General features: G+C 54.3%; 1 protein-coding gene across 7 annotated transcripts in view; it reads left to right on the forward strand.

Moving 5' to 3' along the window:
* AFAP1L2 (actin filament associated protein 1 like 2) overlaps window positions 1-17,465 on the forward strand; it is a 91,062-nt gene that overhangs the window by 69,354 nt on the left and 4,243 nt on the right. For 6 of the 7 annotated variants that reach the window (XM_074373577.1, XM_074373575.1, XM_074373576.1 and 3 more), the window contains 9 exons: window positions 886-976; window positions 6,442-6,647; window positions 7,817-7,996; window positions 8,753-8,842; window positions 10,331-10,415; window positions 10,841-10,945; window positions 13,356-13,567; window positions 14,545-14,690; window positions 15,543-15,654. In XM_074373577.1, coding sequence (XP_074229678.1) covers window positions 886-976; window positions 6,442-6,647; window positions 7,817-7,996; window positions 8,753-8,842; window positions 10,331-10,415; window positions 10,841-10,945; window positions 13,356-13,567; window positions 14,545-14,690; window positions 15,543-15,654 — 1,227 coding nt within the window. Of the gene's footprint in view, window positions 1-885; window positions 977-3,577; window positions 3,662-6,441; window positions 6,648-7,816; window positions 7,997-8,752; window positions 8,843-10,330; window positions 10,416-10,840; window positions 10,946-13,355; window positions 13,568-14,544; window positions 14,691-15,542; window positions 15,655-17,465 lie in introns of all 7 variants that reach the window. The other variant, XM_074373581.1, reaches the window with a different exon arrangement.

Raw genomic sequence — 17,465 nt, forward strand, 5'->3', positions numbered from 1 at the left:
CCTCTTTTGTCTCCCTTGCTGTTGCTTATAAGATGACCTTCAGAATCTAGTGCCCATTTTACAGGCAGAATTAGGGAGGAGAACGATTTCATGCTCTGTGCTTCTCCGTGGTTGCCTGTGGGCTTTTTTTTCATTCTACTCAAATTGTGCTCACTCACCCTCACACCAGGTGTAAGGAGCTCCAGGTTGTCTTTGAGACTCTGCTCAAAGATCCTGTCCCCTGAGCATCTTTCCTTGAACCAGAATGTTCCTCACACCCTCCGGGTATGTGGGGTCTGGACCTCGTCTGTTACAGCGCCATCCACGACGCCCTCTCTCAGGAGCTGTGAGTTTCACTGCCTGGTTAAGTCTCTCTCAGGACTGACTCCTGACCACTTGAAGGTTTCCCTCAGCCCGTCCATGGGAGCCATCCAATGTCTGCCGAACAAATGATTGAACTTATTATAGGAGAAGTTTGGAATTTAGAAATCTGGTCCTCTTTCTCTGTGTGCCTCTGATTAGCCCTTGTCTTTGTAGAAAGGATATTCTCTTTAGAAGCCGTAATGGCCACCATGACAGCCTGACACCCCCTCAACTTTTAAGTGTGTTACGTTATATGTACAACAATATTGTGTGTGTGTGGAGTCTGAGCCTCATTTTGTGGAGGAGGAAGCTGACGCTCGGTGAGGTTAAGCAACGCACCCACAGGCCTTCAGCTGGATGCAAACCAAACAGCGGATGGGGTGGCTGACGGAGACATGGTAACCTGTGTTCTCCCTCCCGGCTTGCTTGAGGTCCAAGCTGGGTATTTTTGTCTTCTGTTTCCTTCTCTCCCCACCCAAAGGGTTAATTCCAAGTTGTTCCCAGTATATCATATCTGAAAATGTTTATTTGTTCATACCGCAGATTCCAGAGCGGAAACAGCTTTCCATCCCAAGGATCGAGTCTCCAGAGGGTTACTATGAAGAGGCTGAACCCTATGACACATCTCTCAATGGTACATCCTGGGGCGGGGCTTGGAGGGGTCTAACCCCGTCCTGCGCTGATGCTGGCACCAGGCCCTCTGGTGGTGACTGGCACGCTTACCCTGGCTGGAGACACGGGGCAGCCTGGGCTGCCCTTACCAGAGAGTGTGGCCCAAATTGAGAACCACCACAGAGCATTTGGCCTCTGTCTGATGGGGAGCTGATGGGGTACTGCAGACCCAGCCCACCTGCAAGGAGGGGCTCCGGCTGGTCCAAGGTGCGCTGGTTTACTTGTGTGATGCTCTCTGTGGTCCCGCCTGGATGTTGCTGGATTCAGCACAGAAATGTGACAGAGGAGAGGTGTGTTGGTGCAGAGGCACGAGGCCTCAGAAGCAAGGCAAACGTGGACAGGCTGAGCCAAAGCCCAGTTCCCCGGTTCTTTCACTGGACTTAATAGTCACTGAGCTCCCAAGCACGCTTCTAGCAGTCAGGAACTCAGCAGTGCTGAGGAGTCAGCGGGACTCAGTGGTCACAGCACTTAGATTCTGTGAGAGGAGACAGACGAGAAATAAATGTAGGATGTGTTGGGTGGTGACAAGTGTTAGGATGGGAAGCTGCAGGGGCCAGGTTGGGGTGGGCTGGGGGTGTTACTTTAGATTGGGGGGGGGGGGCCTCTCTGGCAACGCGACCTTGGGTAGATTCCTGAATGAAGAGGGAAGTGAGTGGGGCCGATACCTGTGGGAAGAACTTTCCAGACAGAGAGCACAGTACATTCAAGAGCCCTGAGGCAGGCGAGCCCTTGGCATGTTTAGGGGCCAGTGTGGCAGGAGCAGGTAGGGTTGGCGGGGAGAGAGAGGAGATGGGGGCATAGGAGGCAGCTGCAGGCCTTGGTGGGGACTTCGGCTTTTCTCTGAACAGACCTTTTTCCAACCTTTGGAGGGTTACCTAGTGACCGACCTAACTTAGGTATTAAAAAGATGGCCTGTGCTATGGGGGCAGGGCTCACACTGGAGCTGTCTGTTCTCTGCCTGGTGACGTTGGAAATGCTCTTGGCGTGGGGATTCCATAGCACAGAAAGGCCTCGCAGGTTCTGGAAGAAAGAGTTGGTTGCAACGCTGCTCTCCCGGGCAGCTAGACTCTGGTCCTCTCCCTCTTTCTTACCTCCTTCTCTTTCCTTCATTCGTAAGGGAAAGTTCTTTGATAGTACAGAGCAATTTGCAGATGTAAGCGGTAAGGGTCCCTGGTGGTGGGAATGAACTTGGCTGAAGGGGGCCTTGTTGGCTCCATAAAGAACTGGACCAGGGGTGAGACGGGACCAGTCACATGGGATTCTTGTCCTCTTTCTTCACACTTGACCTACTGTCTGTGGTCCCAGGAGCTGTGTGGGAGGTGAGGGCCTCTTGGTCTGAGGGTATTTTATTCTAAGAGGCTGGCTTTGTGGGCAGACGTCAGCTTGCTTGTGAGGTGTTGCCAAGTCACCGACTGGACTGATTTCAGACCAGAACTGAGAGCGAGGTGGGGTTGTCTGGGCGCGTCTGGAAGGTGGGAGCACTGACTCACCCCAGTGAGCACCTCCATGCATCTTAAGCCCATCGCTCTGGGGTGTGGCCCGTGCCAGCTGGGGCCTGCCTCTCAGACGCTCCCAGGGGCCTGTTTGTGGGGCAGACACTTCATCTCGACACAAACAAGTGGTCACAAGGATCCTGGTGTTTGTCTCTCAACTGTGAGCTCAAATGAATTTTATCCAAGACTGAGAGGTCATCACAAGGTCATGTGGCAAGAGGGGTGGGAAGATGCTCAGTTGCCTTTTCTCTCCTGCCAGTGCTGAGGATGAACTAGGGGGAGCTGGTCACATTTGCCACAAAGAGGGGGCTTCCCCCGCATTACAAGCTGGCCCGCCTTCAGTTCCCGTTGCCCCCCACGTCTGTTGAACAGTCGCACCAGAAGGAATGACCGTTGGGCTCCTGCCCCTTCCTCTGGTTCTTTGACCAACAGCGACTTTGCTGACTTCCTGGAAAAGACCAGTTGCTTGACTTCTTGGCCTGTTTTCTCAGCACTGTCCCCACACTGCTCCACTGGGTCAGAGTCCCCTCTCTGAACAAAAGTGTAGTAAGTGCCCTGACGGCCTGTGCAGGGGCTAGTAGGTGCAGCCAGTTCATTGATGAAGTCTCCTGCTGGGGTACAGCCCCCTTCTGGTTCATAGTCACCCAGCGCACGTCTGTTTCTCACTCACAGAACGTTCAGTGGGCGTTACTGGTCAGCAGGTAGTTGAGATACCCAGGCTCCTTCCAGCCTGGGTTCGGCCACTCTCTGAGGCCACAGCATCCTCTGTAATGAGAGTGGAGAAGCCGCCTCGTGCTTCTTAAAGGTACCAGCCAGTGATGCCCAGTGCCTCTACCCACATTCCACTGGTGATAAGAAGTCACACCTCTGGATGGGAAGGGGCTGAGAATCATGTCCTTGGCCAGGTGGGGACCTCCCCTGACAACCCCCCACCTCTGATGGGAAAGCACGAACTTCGGGTGGGCAGGCAGCCATGCCGGCACGTCTCTCGGTGTCTCTGCATCTGGGTCTGTCCCTCTCTTCATCTTGTCTCTCTTCCTCTTGCCTTTATGCTTCTGGATACCACGCAGGTCATTCTGGCCGATTTCCCCCCAGTGGAGTCCCCCGATGGGTGCAGGTGCCTGAAGGAGTCATTTACGCCACGATCACCTTGGGTACTGCTCGTCCCAGAGCTGGGACGCCAGTGATGCTGTGCTGCTGCCTGGCACTCAGGGGCAGGGCGCATGTCCCGGGGGGTGGCTGCCACCCGCCTCCCTCCCCTGTGCATGGGACCTGCACGTGCACGCCGTGTGTCATCCTTCCACAGACCCCCACCTGTGGCAGCCGAACAGACAGCTAAAGGATGCAGAGCGTGGCGTGGCTGTGCTCTCTTCCTGAAGACATACCCCAGTGGGTGCTGTCCCCCTTGGGGGGGGCAGCACAAAGGGGGATGGGATTATCTGAGCCTCCTGCCTGTCACTCCTGTTCATCCTGCGACCTCTAGAAGCCAAGTGTCTGTTTAAGAATATCCTACACTTATGGGTGTGCTGTGATGCCTCACAGAGATCAAATCGTTGGTACGTTTGCCCTAAATTTTCTCCACGCTGCTTCAGGTAGCGGGAGGTACTGTGATTTGCTGTTTTTTCTCAGCTTCCCCATCCCCCTGGAGGCAGATGGATAGAAGTTAGAATTCTCCGTGGAGCATGTGGGGCAACCCCAGAAGTACAAAACAGCAGGGAGATTTGGCCAGCTCATCACACAAAACTCTGCGGCCTCGCCCGTCAGTCTTTGTTACTGAAGGGTTTATCCCAACGGCCTTGCATCATTCTTACTTCACTTACCGTACAGCTAATGCAGTGCTGACAAGGACTTTTTTTCACAAAATCACCCTGATCCTACTGCCAAGCAAATCAACTGTTTTTTTTTTTTTTTTGAGTTTTTCCTGTGGCCTTTCGATACTGATCTATTTGCATGTATAATTGAAATTGTGCTTTCTCGCTTACTGTCCTAGCTTTAGGAGTTTCCCGAGTTGCAGGCTAATCCTCAGAGCTTTCATTGATTGTGGTTGCATGATTCGCTGGATGAAATCATACTTTGCCTCGCCTCCTTCTGCTGACTGCTCAATAGCATTTGAATGAATATCTCAATGCATGCAACCTTCCCTCCTTCCTTCCTTTTTAAAAAACTAGTTTCCTCGAATCAACTCCCAGGACTAAGATTGTTGGGTCAAAGGGTATGGATGTTTTTGTGGTTCGCGAAACAACAGGCTGACAGGTTGTTTCCTGAGGGGCTTGTGTTTATTTATGTTGCCACCAGCAGTAGGGGAGTTCAGGGTCCAGCACTGGTTAGCCCCATTATTTTCAATCTTTGCTCATTTTAATAGGTATAAAATTGTGAACTGTGCAACTTTCTTATTAAGCTAGGAAGGGGAGTCGTTACTACACTGCTTTTAAAGGAAACTGAGATTAAAACGTTCAAAGGGTTGTTTTTAGAAATATTAAAACAAGATAAAACACATTTTTATTGGTGTTATAGCTAGAATAACTGTAGCAGTGGTCTCTGTTTTCTTTTATTTCTAATGTAAATGCGGTTCTGTTTTCTTAGTGTGCAGGAGCCTAGCTATGCAGATAGTCTAAGCTTCCGGAGAATAGAAGACCGGGAGTCCATGGGCTGTCTCTTTTCTGATGGGTAATGTGGAGAGGGAAGAGAGGCTTCATTCACTCTGACTCAAGGGGACAGATCCCATGTGTAGAAATCACAGGGAAACAGATGGTGGCTCCACCTTCTAATGGTTCGAGCTGCCCAGTAATGGAAGGAATTGTCCAGCAGTCAGTAGGTAGTGAGCTCCCCGTCCACAGGAGAATTCAAGCAGAGGCTGGAGCAGGGTTACGAGACACAGGATTCCTGTGCTGAGCCGGGGGTTGGACCTGCATCCTGAGGTTCTCCTTTCTCCATGTCCTGCACTTAGGAGTTCTAATGATTTAATTTTTTTTCTTCACCTGGCTTTTTATTGGCCTTGAATAGGGCAGTGAGACCTGGAGAACAGAGCAATTCTTGCAGGGTGGTGGGGACAGAAACCAAGGTGTGTGGAGCCGACGTAAGACTGGGCTCAGTTTGTTCTTGGCAAGTTTGGGGATTTTTTTAAAAACAGAATAAAAATGTGAGTTGGACTCATTGCTGGAGGTGGAGGGAAGGTGGAGATGGGTAGAAAGAGCTAAGTTTGTGCTGGGAGGTATTCTGGGGGGTAGGATAAAGGACAGAGTCTGTGGAGGGTGAGAGTGGATTTTCAGAAAGGGTCGTGACTCTGACTCTGAGGAGCGCAGTTGGGAATGGGACGGTGGCTGCCTTCCCCGGAGCCATCTCCTGCCGTGGTCCATTTCACTTTTTATGTCCAAGGAGCCACCACTTCTCGTGGCTTCCAGGACAGGACCAGGGACAGAGCAGGCCAGCTGTTGGAGGGCAGGAGCAGCCAGTGGCCCCCAGATGTTGGAGGCTTTCTCAGCTCTGGGCTCAGACGGCGACCCCCTCCTCCTGGGCCCTTGGAATGACAGACTGACCCACCCGGAAGACCTGGGAAAGACCCCGCCCCACTGCTTCAGCCTTCAGTTGAGGAAACGGAGGCCCCTAGCAGGCTCACTGGACTTCTCAAGGGCAGATGCTGTGGGCAGTGTCTTGTCAGAGGTTTCTGTGGAGTCTGAGGTGACGAGATTTGAGGAGGGAAAGGGAGAAACTCCTGGTTTTCTGTTATTTGTGTCTGTGGCCGGAGGCAGCATCCAAGACGCTTTGCTCAGGGGTTTAGGGGCAGGGAGGTCTGCCTGGGTCTGTGGTTGGTGGCTGTGGGCTGGTTCAAGGCCGTGGAGAGGAAGAGGGGTGGCTTGACGGCCACTGGCTTCTCCTGCCTGTTCCGGGGCATCTCCCGCCCGGCAGGGCTGTGACGGACGGGTCTCCCCTGCAGAGGACGGCGAGGCCGTGAGCAGCTCCTACGAGTCCTACGATGAGGAGGAGAGCAGCAGGGGCAGGGCGGCCCCCCACCAGTGGCCCTCGCCCGAGGCCAGCATCGAGCTGATGCGTGACGCCCGCATCTGCGCCTTCCTGTGGCGCAAGAAGTGGCTGGGCCAGTGGGCCAAGCAGCTCTGTGTCATCAAGGACACCAGGCTCCTGGTCAGTCTCCTCCCCTCCCCCCTCCCGGGTGCGGGGCTGGGGATGCTCCCCAACACCAGGCATTTAGAGCCTTTTACATCAGGAGGTTTTGCTTCTCCCCGGCCTGGAATTGCATGTAGAGCTCTGTGTGCAGGGATGGACATGGTTTTTCTTAACCAGAAAGGGCTAGTTCTTTCCATCAGACTCTCAGCGGGGTCTGTGAGGACCACCCCTTTCTGTCTGGTCCCATCTGATAGATATTTTTCCCCAGGGGTCTCTTTGCCCCCTGGGCTGTGGGCTTATTCTTCCTCACATCCCAGCCACTGGAGGTTTGGGGCAGAGCCTGCTGCCCACCCAGGGCTCCCCCAGCCCCCACCCCCAATGTGGCTGCTGCCTTCACATGCAGCCGAAGAATCACTGGTATCTCCTTAGAAGTTGGAAGATTCTGAATGACTGATAATGAGGCCCATAAGAGAATCAAAAGATAGTATTCTGACCACAGCCCTGTTTCCTGTTATTTTAAATTAAAGTTGAGTTTTATGCCCCGATTTGAAGTTCCATGGAGTCATTATAAACACCCTTTCTTCACTGACTCCAACCTGCCCTGCTGTGTAGAGAGATTTTTCAGGTGATCTTGCGAAGCAGCACCGTAAGAACCCCCATTTTACAAGGGAGAAACGGAGGGCAGCATATTTCGCCCAGTAGGGAAGAGCGTTCCTTCCTTTCCTTGCTAACGTTATCATCTCCTAACTAAGCGGGTGGTCAGCGCAGCCTTTGTCCCCTGAGGACCGCTTCCTGGGGAGGATGACCAAGAGCAGAAGCAGCGAGGCTGAGGACCAGGGAAAGCGCCTGCCCCCCTGGAGAGGTGGGAGGTGCCCACAGAGGACGGGTTTGAGGACCCAGCACGGGTCTGCAGTGAGATGAGCTCAGCTGGAGAAGCAGGGCCTGGGGGCACCTTTGGCCAGTGAGGAGGAGGGGGCTTGAGGAAGAGGGAGCTAAGCTGCCTGGTCACTCTGCTGAGAACAAGCGTGGCCGATATTTGAGGTTACAGCTCTGCACTTGACGAGCGTCTGGCCTTCCAGTGTTTCTGGGCAGAGCCCGGCTCTCGGGGTCCTGTGCTGCCCAGGGGCCCCCTCGCCTGCAGAACCCGGACCCCTGGCCAAGCAGTGTCTCGCCTCTCCTCCTTCCAGTGTTACAAATCCTCCAAGGACCACAGCCCCCAGCTGGACGTGAGCTTGCTGGGCAGCAGCGTCGTGCACAAGGAGAAGCAGGTGCGGAAGAAGGAGCACAAGCTGAAGATCACGCCGCTGAACGCCGACGTGATCGTGCTGGGCCTGCAGAGCAAGGACCAAGCCGAGCAGTGGCTCCGGGTGAGGGAGGCGCCGGGTGTCTGGGGAAGCGGGCTGCTCCCCTCTGGGGCCGGGGGCTCCTGCGGCTCTGCCCACCCCCTGCCCCCTGCTTCCTCCAAAGTGGGTAGGCGTCGTCAAGGGTAAAGGGTCTGTGGTCCTTCAAGTTCGCAGGGCTTCCTGGTAGCGCTCTGTCTGCAGGAAGTGGGTCAGGGCGCCCTGTGGCTGGGTCTGGTCCCCTCAGTCCCCTGGGCGTGGGCGCTAGTGGAAATCCATTCACCTGCTGGCCTCCAGTGAGGCATCATCAGTCAGTTAAAAGGCTCCTCCCTGGAGGAGGTGGGTGGCCCGTGGCAGGCAAGGCTGGGAGCCCGAGTGGGACCAAGGCAGCGAGGAGGCACTCCACAGTGAGCCAGGGGGCCATCTGGCAAACGCAGTTCTCCCCCCAGGACTGAATAGCCATCCCCGCCCAGAATGGGGCCAGAGGGGGCGCGTGGAGCTGAGGGCTGGCTACTCCAGCTGTGTTTGGGCTGCAAAGCCCACTCTCCCTTCCCCAGCACACTCCAGAACACTTGGGGGCCTGTGGCTGAAGGGGCCTCAGGAACAAGCCCCACTTGGCTGGACACCGAGGCCACATGTGGGCCTGGTAGTGGGGGGTGGTGGGGAGGGGTGCTCTGCTCCTGGGAAATCTCGAGTCCCCTCTCCCACCCCCACCCGCTCCCCCTGACCCAGAGGGGCTTCTGGCCATGAGTGCTGGCCTGAAGGGCCTTCCTTTTCCTGCAGGTCATCCAGGAGGTAAGTGGCCTGCCTTCTGAAGGAGCGTGCGAGGGAAACCAGTACATCGCAGACGCCCAGCGCCTGAGTAGTCCGAAAGTAAGCCTCTGCCCTGCCCAGAAGAGCTCAGGTCCATTTTTTGGTAAAAATTAAAGGTGTAAAGTTGGGAGCTTTGCTTTCGCACTACAGCCCAGTTCATAAGAAGCACCCGTCCTGGGCGGAGGGCTTAGCCAGGAAACGGATGAATAGAATACAAACCTGCGGTACTTTCTTGCTTCAGGGAAGCGTTATTGGGATGAAAGTCACCTGGGCAGGGAGATTTCTTTTTCAAGCCTCTTCCTTCCCACCCACTCCCCAGTAGAGCTTCCGGGGCTGGGGGAGCCGTCTGACTGTTGACCCCAAAGCATTCTAGTGCTCATCCGCTTGGAGTGTTGGGGACTGGCTTTAGGGTCAGTGTCGGGGCATGGGGCTGGGGGCTGGCCAAGGGGAGGGCCCTCACCCATGGAGTCACAGTCCACGTCCCCAGGTGGGTGCCCAGAAGCCTGGTAGGCACAGAGCAGAGGGTCCCTATGTCTCACCTTGGGCTCCCCACCACCGGCAGGCAGGTGGGCAGAGGCCTCGAGCAGGGAGGAGGCCCCCTGCTCCATGGGAAGGTAGCAGCCATCCTTCATGGAGAAAAACCCACAGCCCTTCTAGAGGGACCCAAGAGGGGCCAATATGTTCGTTGTCTTATTCATTCCTTGGTCATTGACAAGAAAACAAAGTCATCTTGGGATTTCTTCACTTTGGGGTGAGAAACAAGAGCTCCCCCTAAGGACCTGGCATGCAGATTCCCTGGCCAGATACTGCTGTCGCTGGTCCCTGGCAAAGGCCTGTTGGTTGGGAGTCCCTTGGCCTGTTTCCCATAGGTCTGGGTCTGTGGTTCTAAAGAAGCTTGATTGGCATATTCTGAGTGTCTCACCTTCCACAGCAGCAGCTACTGACCCCCCAGGGACTGTCTCCGGTCCTCCCGCAGCCCTGGGAACGCAGACAGGCATGTCATCCCTATTTTATACACATGCGGAATGGGGCTCAGAGAGGCGTATAATGCGAGAATGTTCTAGGTGGGATTCGAATCAGGGTCTGACTCTGTGGACAAGCCTTCTCCAAAGCCTGTGTGTTGGTAGCATGTTGATTCTCAAGAGACGACCTTGTGCCCCTGCCGTGGGTGGTTCCCAGCCTGACAGCTTTAGGTGCGAGGCTGACTCTAACGCGCCCCTGGGGCTGGCTCCCTGCCCTGCCCGCTGGCAACGGGGCCGCTATCACATCTGGTTGAACAGTCATCTGGAGAACTTGTGAACAGGGATGCGTGGTGGCCTGAAGAAGGGGAAGATGCTCTGGGATGGGGCAGGGAACCTTAGAAAGGAGGGCAAAGGCAGGTCCTCCAGGGAGCCCCAGGAGAACCTGGGAAGGTCCTACCAGTGACTTGGACTCCAAGGTGACCCCAGGCCTGCACCCAAGAGTCCTCCGTTATTTTCCCTTAAGTTGAGGTCTCCGAGGTAACCATCCCCAGACAAGGTCACCCACTGGTCTCTCTCTCTTCCACAGCCAGATATAAGTGAGAAGTACCTGTCAGCCTCGGAGTGTGGAAGCTCTACAGATGGCCACCCTGAGGTCCCAGAGACCAGAGACGGTATTGATGCTGTGGTGCTCAGCCTCGGGTTAGGAGCGGGGTGGCATCCCGGGCTGTGAGGCTCGGCTGTCTGGCTCAACCCTAATGGGCTTTTACAGCCAGTTCCACATGCCTCCAGTTTATAAACTGCTGGGGAAGACCACAACGGGTAGACCCCGGCAAGAGGGCGTGGTGATCAAGCCCAAGTGAAGGTTCATAAATTGCCAGGGGTGGGGTGTTCTTTCATCTCTTCTCGTTCGCTGAGCCTGGTTCAAAGCTCTGAGTCTGTGAAGACTCCCCAGCGCTGACGTGGAAAAGCCATCAGCGCTGCACCCAGACGGCTGACATGCCCTCGTGAAAGACGGGAAAACCCAGCAGCCCTGTCCCTGTCCCCATCCCGTCAGCACTGGGGAATCTTGACTCGGCTTTTTCTCTCCTCTTGACAGTCAAGAAGAAATGTTCTGCTGGCCTCAAGCTGAGCAACCTGATGAACCTGGGCAGGAAGAAGTCTACCTCGCTGGAGCCTCCGGACCGGTCCTTCGAGACATCCAGTAAGACCCGCAGCCACCCCGGGCCAGAGCCTGCCGCCAGGAAGGCAGCTCGGACGGCAGAGGCACGCGCCTGGGGTCTGGCTTTACCGCCTGTCGGGCTGCTGAGCCCACGGCCCACAGCTTCTGTTGGTCTCCACGGCACTGCAGGGAGCTGTTGAAGCCTCACCAGACCTCTTGCTGCAGTGCTGGCTCCCTTGTGGAAGTGAAAGGGTGATCAGTTGCTGTTCTCCTAACTGTCTTTAAAGTCATGTTCGTGTGATCAGTATCCATGGAACATGATGGGCACCATGTTAGGCAAAGGGGACCCGGCAGGGGGAGGACACAGTCCAGAGAGCTTCCAGCTCAAGAAAGATGATGGCTTTATACCCGTAACCACGTACGGTGCCGCCTCAGTAGCTCCACGGTGTCAGGGACAGAAATGACTTTTCTTGCTCTGTGGACCTGCGCCTTGAAGGATGGGTAGGAGCTGAATGGGCTGGGATGGCCCCCGTGGGTGGGAGCAAGACTCTGAGAGGGAGACTGGTGAGAGCCGTTAAGCGGACAAGAAAACCCCATGTTCTGGTGCAGAGGGCATGTGTGGGCCCGGGGAGGCCCTTAGAGGTCATCTCTACTGCCCTACTCAGCCTTGAGGACACTGAGGCCAGTAGGAGAGAGACCTTGCCCAGAAAATATCCTGGTTTCCAACTTGGAACTTACTGCTGTAGGTCCCACCAGGCCCTGAAGGCCACTACTGCCCATCGTTGGGCCTCTCCATCCTCGTGGAGCCCACATCCCACCCTGGGCTCCTCTCCTGAGTCCCAGTTCGGCTCTGTGTTTTGCCACTGGCAGGGTGGCGGGCAGATCGGGAAGGTGGCAGATGGGCTGTACAGCCTCCCGCTTCTCCAGCCAGGGTGCCAGCTAGCAGCTCAGCTCTGCCAGCCCCTGTGGCCTCAGGGGGCACGGCGTTGGGCATGGGAGGCTGGTCCCCAGTGAGTCACTCAGGGAGATGTGGCTGGGTTATTGCTGGCAGTTACTCAGCAGCGAAGCATGCTCCTGTCCCCTGTGGCTGGGGAAAGGCCAGAGAGAACACAGACGCTCTCCTTCTCAGGAGTTGGCATCTGAGCTCCCCGCCCCTTAACCCAGAATTCTCTTTGGTCCAGAGAATTGTGATGGGCAAACGGGGTGCCTGCCTGAATGAGCCAGTTCCTAGGTCCTGGGCTCATAGTCTTCCACTCTGCTACTGTGACATGGTATTCCTGTGGCTCTGAAGTTCATGATCCCACTGTGTGGCCAGCACTGGGCTGGACGCAAAGGTGGCTGTGCACTTTGACCTGCTATATGGGCCTCGTTCATCTCAGCCAAGGTTCAGAGCAGCTGCCAATCCCTTAGGATGGAGAAGGCACCCACTTCATAAGCCAGTGCCTCTGGGAAGGTGAGCAGCACAGGCAGATGTCAATCTCCTGCAAAGGGTCCTGGATTTCTACTCATCTTTGTAGCCCCAGGGAGAAGGCTCTGCTTGGCACAGGGTGTCAGCTCTGGAAATGTTCAGCTAAGTTGGGGTGGGGAGGGCGGAAAGCTTGTCCTCTCCTTGGGAAGCTGAACCCAACACAGGCAATCATTTAAAAACAGGAAAGGACTGTACAACGGGCACATCCCAGGGCTGACAGCCCCTGTGTGCAGCAGGGAGAGAAGGGCTCCCTGCTGGGGAGGCCACAGGGCACAGACCTGAGCACTGGAGATGAAGGTGGCAAGTTCTTGCCCTGACAAGCTGTGTCTGGGTGGAAGGCAGACAGGGAAGCAGAGTTTCACTGTTCCAGGATTCAGGTGTCTGAAGGCCAGCGGAATGGGGAGGGCAGGAGCCAGGGAGGGCCAAGGCCAGATGTTTCTGGGAAGATGAGGAGGAATTGACCATGGGGAGGGCTTTGCAGGCTGAGACTGAGTGACCCAGGGATGGCAAGGCTGTCCAGGGAGCTGAGGAAGCTAAGGCTGTGGAGGTAAGGGGACTGCACCTGCAGCGAGGAGACCCTGGCTGGGGCGAGCTGCCTGCACATGGCTGGCAGAGGTGGGGAGGCGGGGAGCTGCAGGACAGGCACGTCCTACACACACACACACACACACACACACACACACACACACACACACACCCCACCCCCTGCCTGGTCTGGCCCAAGACACAGCTCACTTTCCCCTGGACACACCTTTTTCAAAAACCAGTAGGACCAGGGGACCTGCCTGCAAAGGGTCTAGCTGCTAATGCAAAAGGACAAAGAATATGAAATTCACAGCCTCTGAGGGGTCAGGAGTTCTCAGGCAAAGCACGACACATCTTGGAACTGAGATTCCAGAGGAGCCTCTCCGGAGGCCAGGGCAGGGGCAGCCCTGGGCACCCTCGGCCGCCCACACCCACCCACACCCACGTCCCTCCCCGCAGGTTACCTGAACGTGCTGGTGAACAGCCAGTGGAAGTCGCGCTGGTGCTCTGTTAGGGACAGTCACCTGTACTTCTACCAGGACCGGAACCGGAGCAAGGCAGCCCAGCAGCCCCTCAGCCTGGTGGGCTGTGAGGTGGTTCCAGATCCGAGCCCCGACCACCTCTACTCCTTCCGCATCCTGCACAATGGCGAGGAGCTGGCCAAGCTTGAGGTACCATGTTGGCCAGGTCGGGTCAGGCGGGCACAGCCAGGGTGCGTGGGTCACAGCTGCCTGCCTCGAGTCCTGGGGCCTGCAGTCCCACAACGCGAGATTCAACATAGCCGCGCTTTATTTTTTACTTCCTTTGCCTGAGATTGTTTGCATTTTAAAAAAATTTCCATTCCCTTTCTGACCTCAGGGTGGTTGTGTCACAGGAGCGGGGACAATGAGCTATTTCCTGTACTTAGGGCAGGAGTATTTATAACTCCCCCAGCTGCTGGAAAAACTTTCTGGGGATTCAAAGCGGGTTTGTGATTTCGTTTGTGTATCACCAGATGGGGCCCAGTACATAAAAATGCTGACTGTTAGGGCTTGTCTTGGGGGACAGTAAGCTTTGTGATACAGTTATTCCCACTCCTCACCCTTACGTTACATTTATGACAATAGAAGTGACGTAATGCTTTGCAATGAGCTGGGCAGGCCTGAGCCAGAGGGCTTTACATGCACTGAAGCACACACCATGGTTCACTTCTGCTCACCTAGTCCTGCCTGCATCCAGGGGTCTTCATCCAAATTTTGCTCCAATACTGCCCTCTGGTGGCTAAAAGATCCACATCCCAATTGCTTCCCAGGGGCAAGCTTGTATCCAGATCGACCTTTAGGTATCGACCTAAAACACAAATTCTAACAATTGTCTCCTGGTCCATGAGCCTTCTAGAAATACATGTTTATGAATCACATGTGATACCTGGGACAAATGTCACAGTGTCACTGAGGTGGCACCAGGGTATGAATAGCAGGAAATGTTATCTGGGGTCCCTAGGTGATGGAATATGCTAGTGAAAATAAGGGACGTGGCCCCAGGGCGCTCAGAGGCTTTGCCCAGGGTGGGCATCGGGGCAGGGGTGCTGTTTAGCCTCAGCGGGGAGGGGCTGGGCCCCAGGCAGCACGCTCCAGCCCTGCTCGTGTCCCTCTCGGCCTCCTCCCAGGCCAAGACTTCCGAGGAAATGGGCCACTGGCTAGGCCTTCTGCTCTCTGAGTCAGGCTCCAAGACAGACCCAGAAGAATTCACCTACGACTACGTGGACGCCGACAGGGTTTCCTGTATCGTGAGTGCCGCGAAAACCTCTCTGCTGTGAGTATCAGGGGCTTCCTTCTTGCTTTGCAGCCTCCCACTCCAAGCCGGGCCTCAGGACCCAGGCCCAGACTGGCCTCTGGTGGTCAGTCGCACAGCATGGCAGTTGGGAACTCAGGGTGAGCCCTGTTCTGCCAGCAGCAGGAAGGCCAGGGCCAGGAGCAGCCCTCAGGGAGCTGAGCCAGGCCTCTGGCCCAGGGGCAGCCATGGTATCCCTGGCTCTGATTAGATGCTGTCCAGCTCCTTAAGAAAGAGGTAGCGCCTCTCCTGGCCTTCCGCTTTCCCCGCTGTCCACATAGCCCTTTCCCACGGACCCTCGCTGGGTCCCAGCGCAGCCTGGACTAAGCAGGGCAGGGTGCTGCTTCTGCTTCCTGGATGAGCAAACTGGGACTCAGGAGAAGTGGTCCTGGGCTGGGGGGCAGAGGTAGCACTGGTGGAAGCTAGCTGAGCCTCTGAAACAATCCCTTTTCTTAAGGGGAAAATACCTGGTCTGTGCTGCCCCAAGCGTACTGTGAACTGAAATGAGAAAGGATTTTGTTGTTGTTGGAAGGAGATCCTGAGAGGGAGAAATCAGGGTAGGAAGAGACAAAAGGATCCTAGGAGGAGAGGTACAGACAGAGAAAGTTTGTTCTTCTAGAAGAGAAATTTGAGACCAGGAGTTCTAGTAAGAACGCCCTGGGGAGAGAGGAGAGAGAACCCTAAACAAACAGATTTGTTTTAAAATGAGGTCAGTGCTGGTCCCCGTCTCCTGCACAGCCCACGGATTTCACTGCACCTCTCCTTGTTGTGAATCCTTTGAAATTGGTAGCTTTTACCATCCTGCCCTGAATCCTCTCTCGCCATGTCTTCCAGACTGATGCAGAGGAAGTTCTCAGAGCCAAACACTTACATTGATGGCCTGCCCAGCCAGGATCGTCAGGAGCTGCTATATGACGACGTGGAGATGTCAGAGCTGACGGCTGCGGTAAGGATGCTGGCTGGGCAGCACCCTGGGGCTGTTCGGTGGTCCCTGAGAGGCATGGCTTCCAAGTCACCTGCAGGGTCACCAGTGCAGAAACTGAGGTGCAGTGAAGTCATCTTTTGTACAGTGGGGCTGTGCCGTCTGCCTGGTTTGGGGACTCAGCTTGATAAAACAGCTGGTTAACCACTCTGGTCAGTTCTAAGGGTGGAGGGTGTGGTATGAGAATTGGGAGCGGCGATACTATTAGCCTTTTTAAAAATTGAAGTGTAGTTGATTTGCAATATTAGTTTCAGGTTATAGCATAGTGATTCAGTGTTTCTATAAATTATAGGCCCTTAAATTACTACAAAATAATGGCTATAATTCCAATATGTCCTTGTTGCTTCTGTTTTATACATAGTATGTCTTAATCCCATCCCCCTATCTTGTCCCAATCCTCCTTCCCTCTCCTCACTGGTAATCACTAGTTACCAGTTCTCTGTGAGTCTGTTTCTGTTTTGCTACATATCTTCATTCGTATTATTTTTTAGATTCTATATATGTGATATCATACAGTATTTGTCTTTCTCTGTCTGACTTACTTCACTAAGCATAGTATTCTCTAGGTCCATCCATTTTGCTGCAAATGGCAGAATTTCATTCTTTCTCACAGCTATGTAATATTCCAGTGTGTGTGTGCCTGTGTGTGTATGTTCTTTATTCATTCATCTTTTGATGGACACTGGGTTGCTTCAGTATCTTGGCTATGTAAATAGTGCTGCTACAAATGTTGTGGTGCACGTATATTTTCAAATTACTGTTTTTGCCTTTTTCTGGTTCTGTACCAAGGTTGCTGAATCACAGGGTAGTTCTATTTTTAGTTTTTCAAGGAACCTCCATACTGTTTTCCATAGTGGCTGCACCAGTTTACATCCCTACCAGCAGCAGACTAGTGTTCCGTCTTCTCCACATTCCCATCATTTGTTATTTGTAGACGTTTTGAAGATAGACACTGACAGGTGTGAGGTAGTATCTCTGCATTTCCTTAATAATTAGTGATGATCAGCATCTTTTTACATGCCTGTGAGCCATCTGTCTTTGGAAAAACATTCAAGACTTCTGCCCATTAAAAAATTTTTTTTTTTGATATGGAGTTGTATGAGCTGTTTATGTATCTTGGCTGTTAATCCCCTGTCAGTCATATCATTTGCAAATCTTTTCTCCCATTCTGTAGGTGGCTTTTTCTTTTTGTCAGTGGTTTCCTTTGCTGTGCAGAAGTTTCTCAGTTTAATTAGATCCCATCTGTTTACTTCTGCTTTTATGTCACAGAGTGTTCTGCCTATGTTCCCTTTGAGGAGGTTTATGGTTTGAGGTCTTTCATGTTGAGTTGCTTTCTGTGTAGAGTGTGAGGAAATGTTCTAATCTCCTTCTCGTACATGTAGCTGTCCAGACACCATTAGTCTTTGAGGCTCAAGCTGTCAGCCAAGGTGGGATCGTCACACTGACAGCAGGTCCCACTAACTGGGCATGGGAGTCTGGGCTGTGCTGAGGGCATCTGTGGGTTATCTCATTTCATCCCAGCTGCCTTAGAGAGAGGCACTACTAGTCTCTTCTCTACAGATGAGGAAATAAGGGTCCGGAAAATGAAGTACCGTCTCCTGTGTCTCCCATCTCTTGAATGGCAAACCCTGGGTGTGACCCCGGACCTTTCAGCTCAGCAGGGGGCTCCCCAGGAGGAAGGTCCTGCGAACTCTGGCACAAGGAAGGGACTGGAGCTCTGCGGCAGGGCTCGTGTCCCCTGCAGGGCCCAGGGAGCAGAGGCAATGTTCAAAGCC

This window comes from Camelus bactrianus, chromosome 11 (assembly GCF_048773025.1).
Source record: "Camelus bactrianus isolate YW-2024 breed Bactrian camel chromosome 11, ASM4877302v1, whole genome shotgun sequence".
Taxonomy (NCBI): Eukaryota; Metazoa; Chordata; class Mammalia; order Artiodactyla; family Camelidae; genus Camelus; species Camelus bactrianus.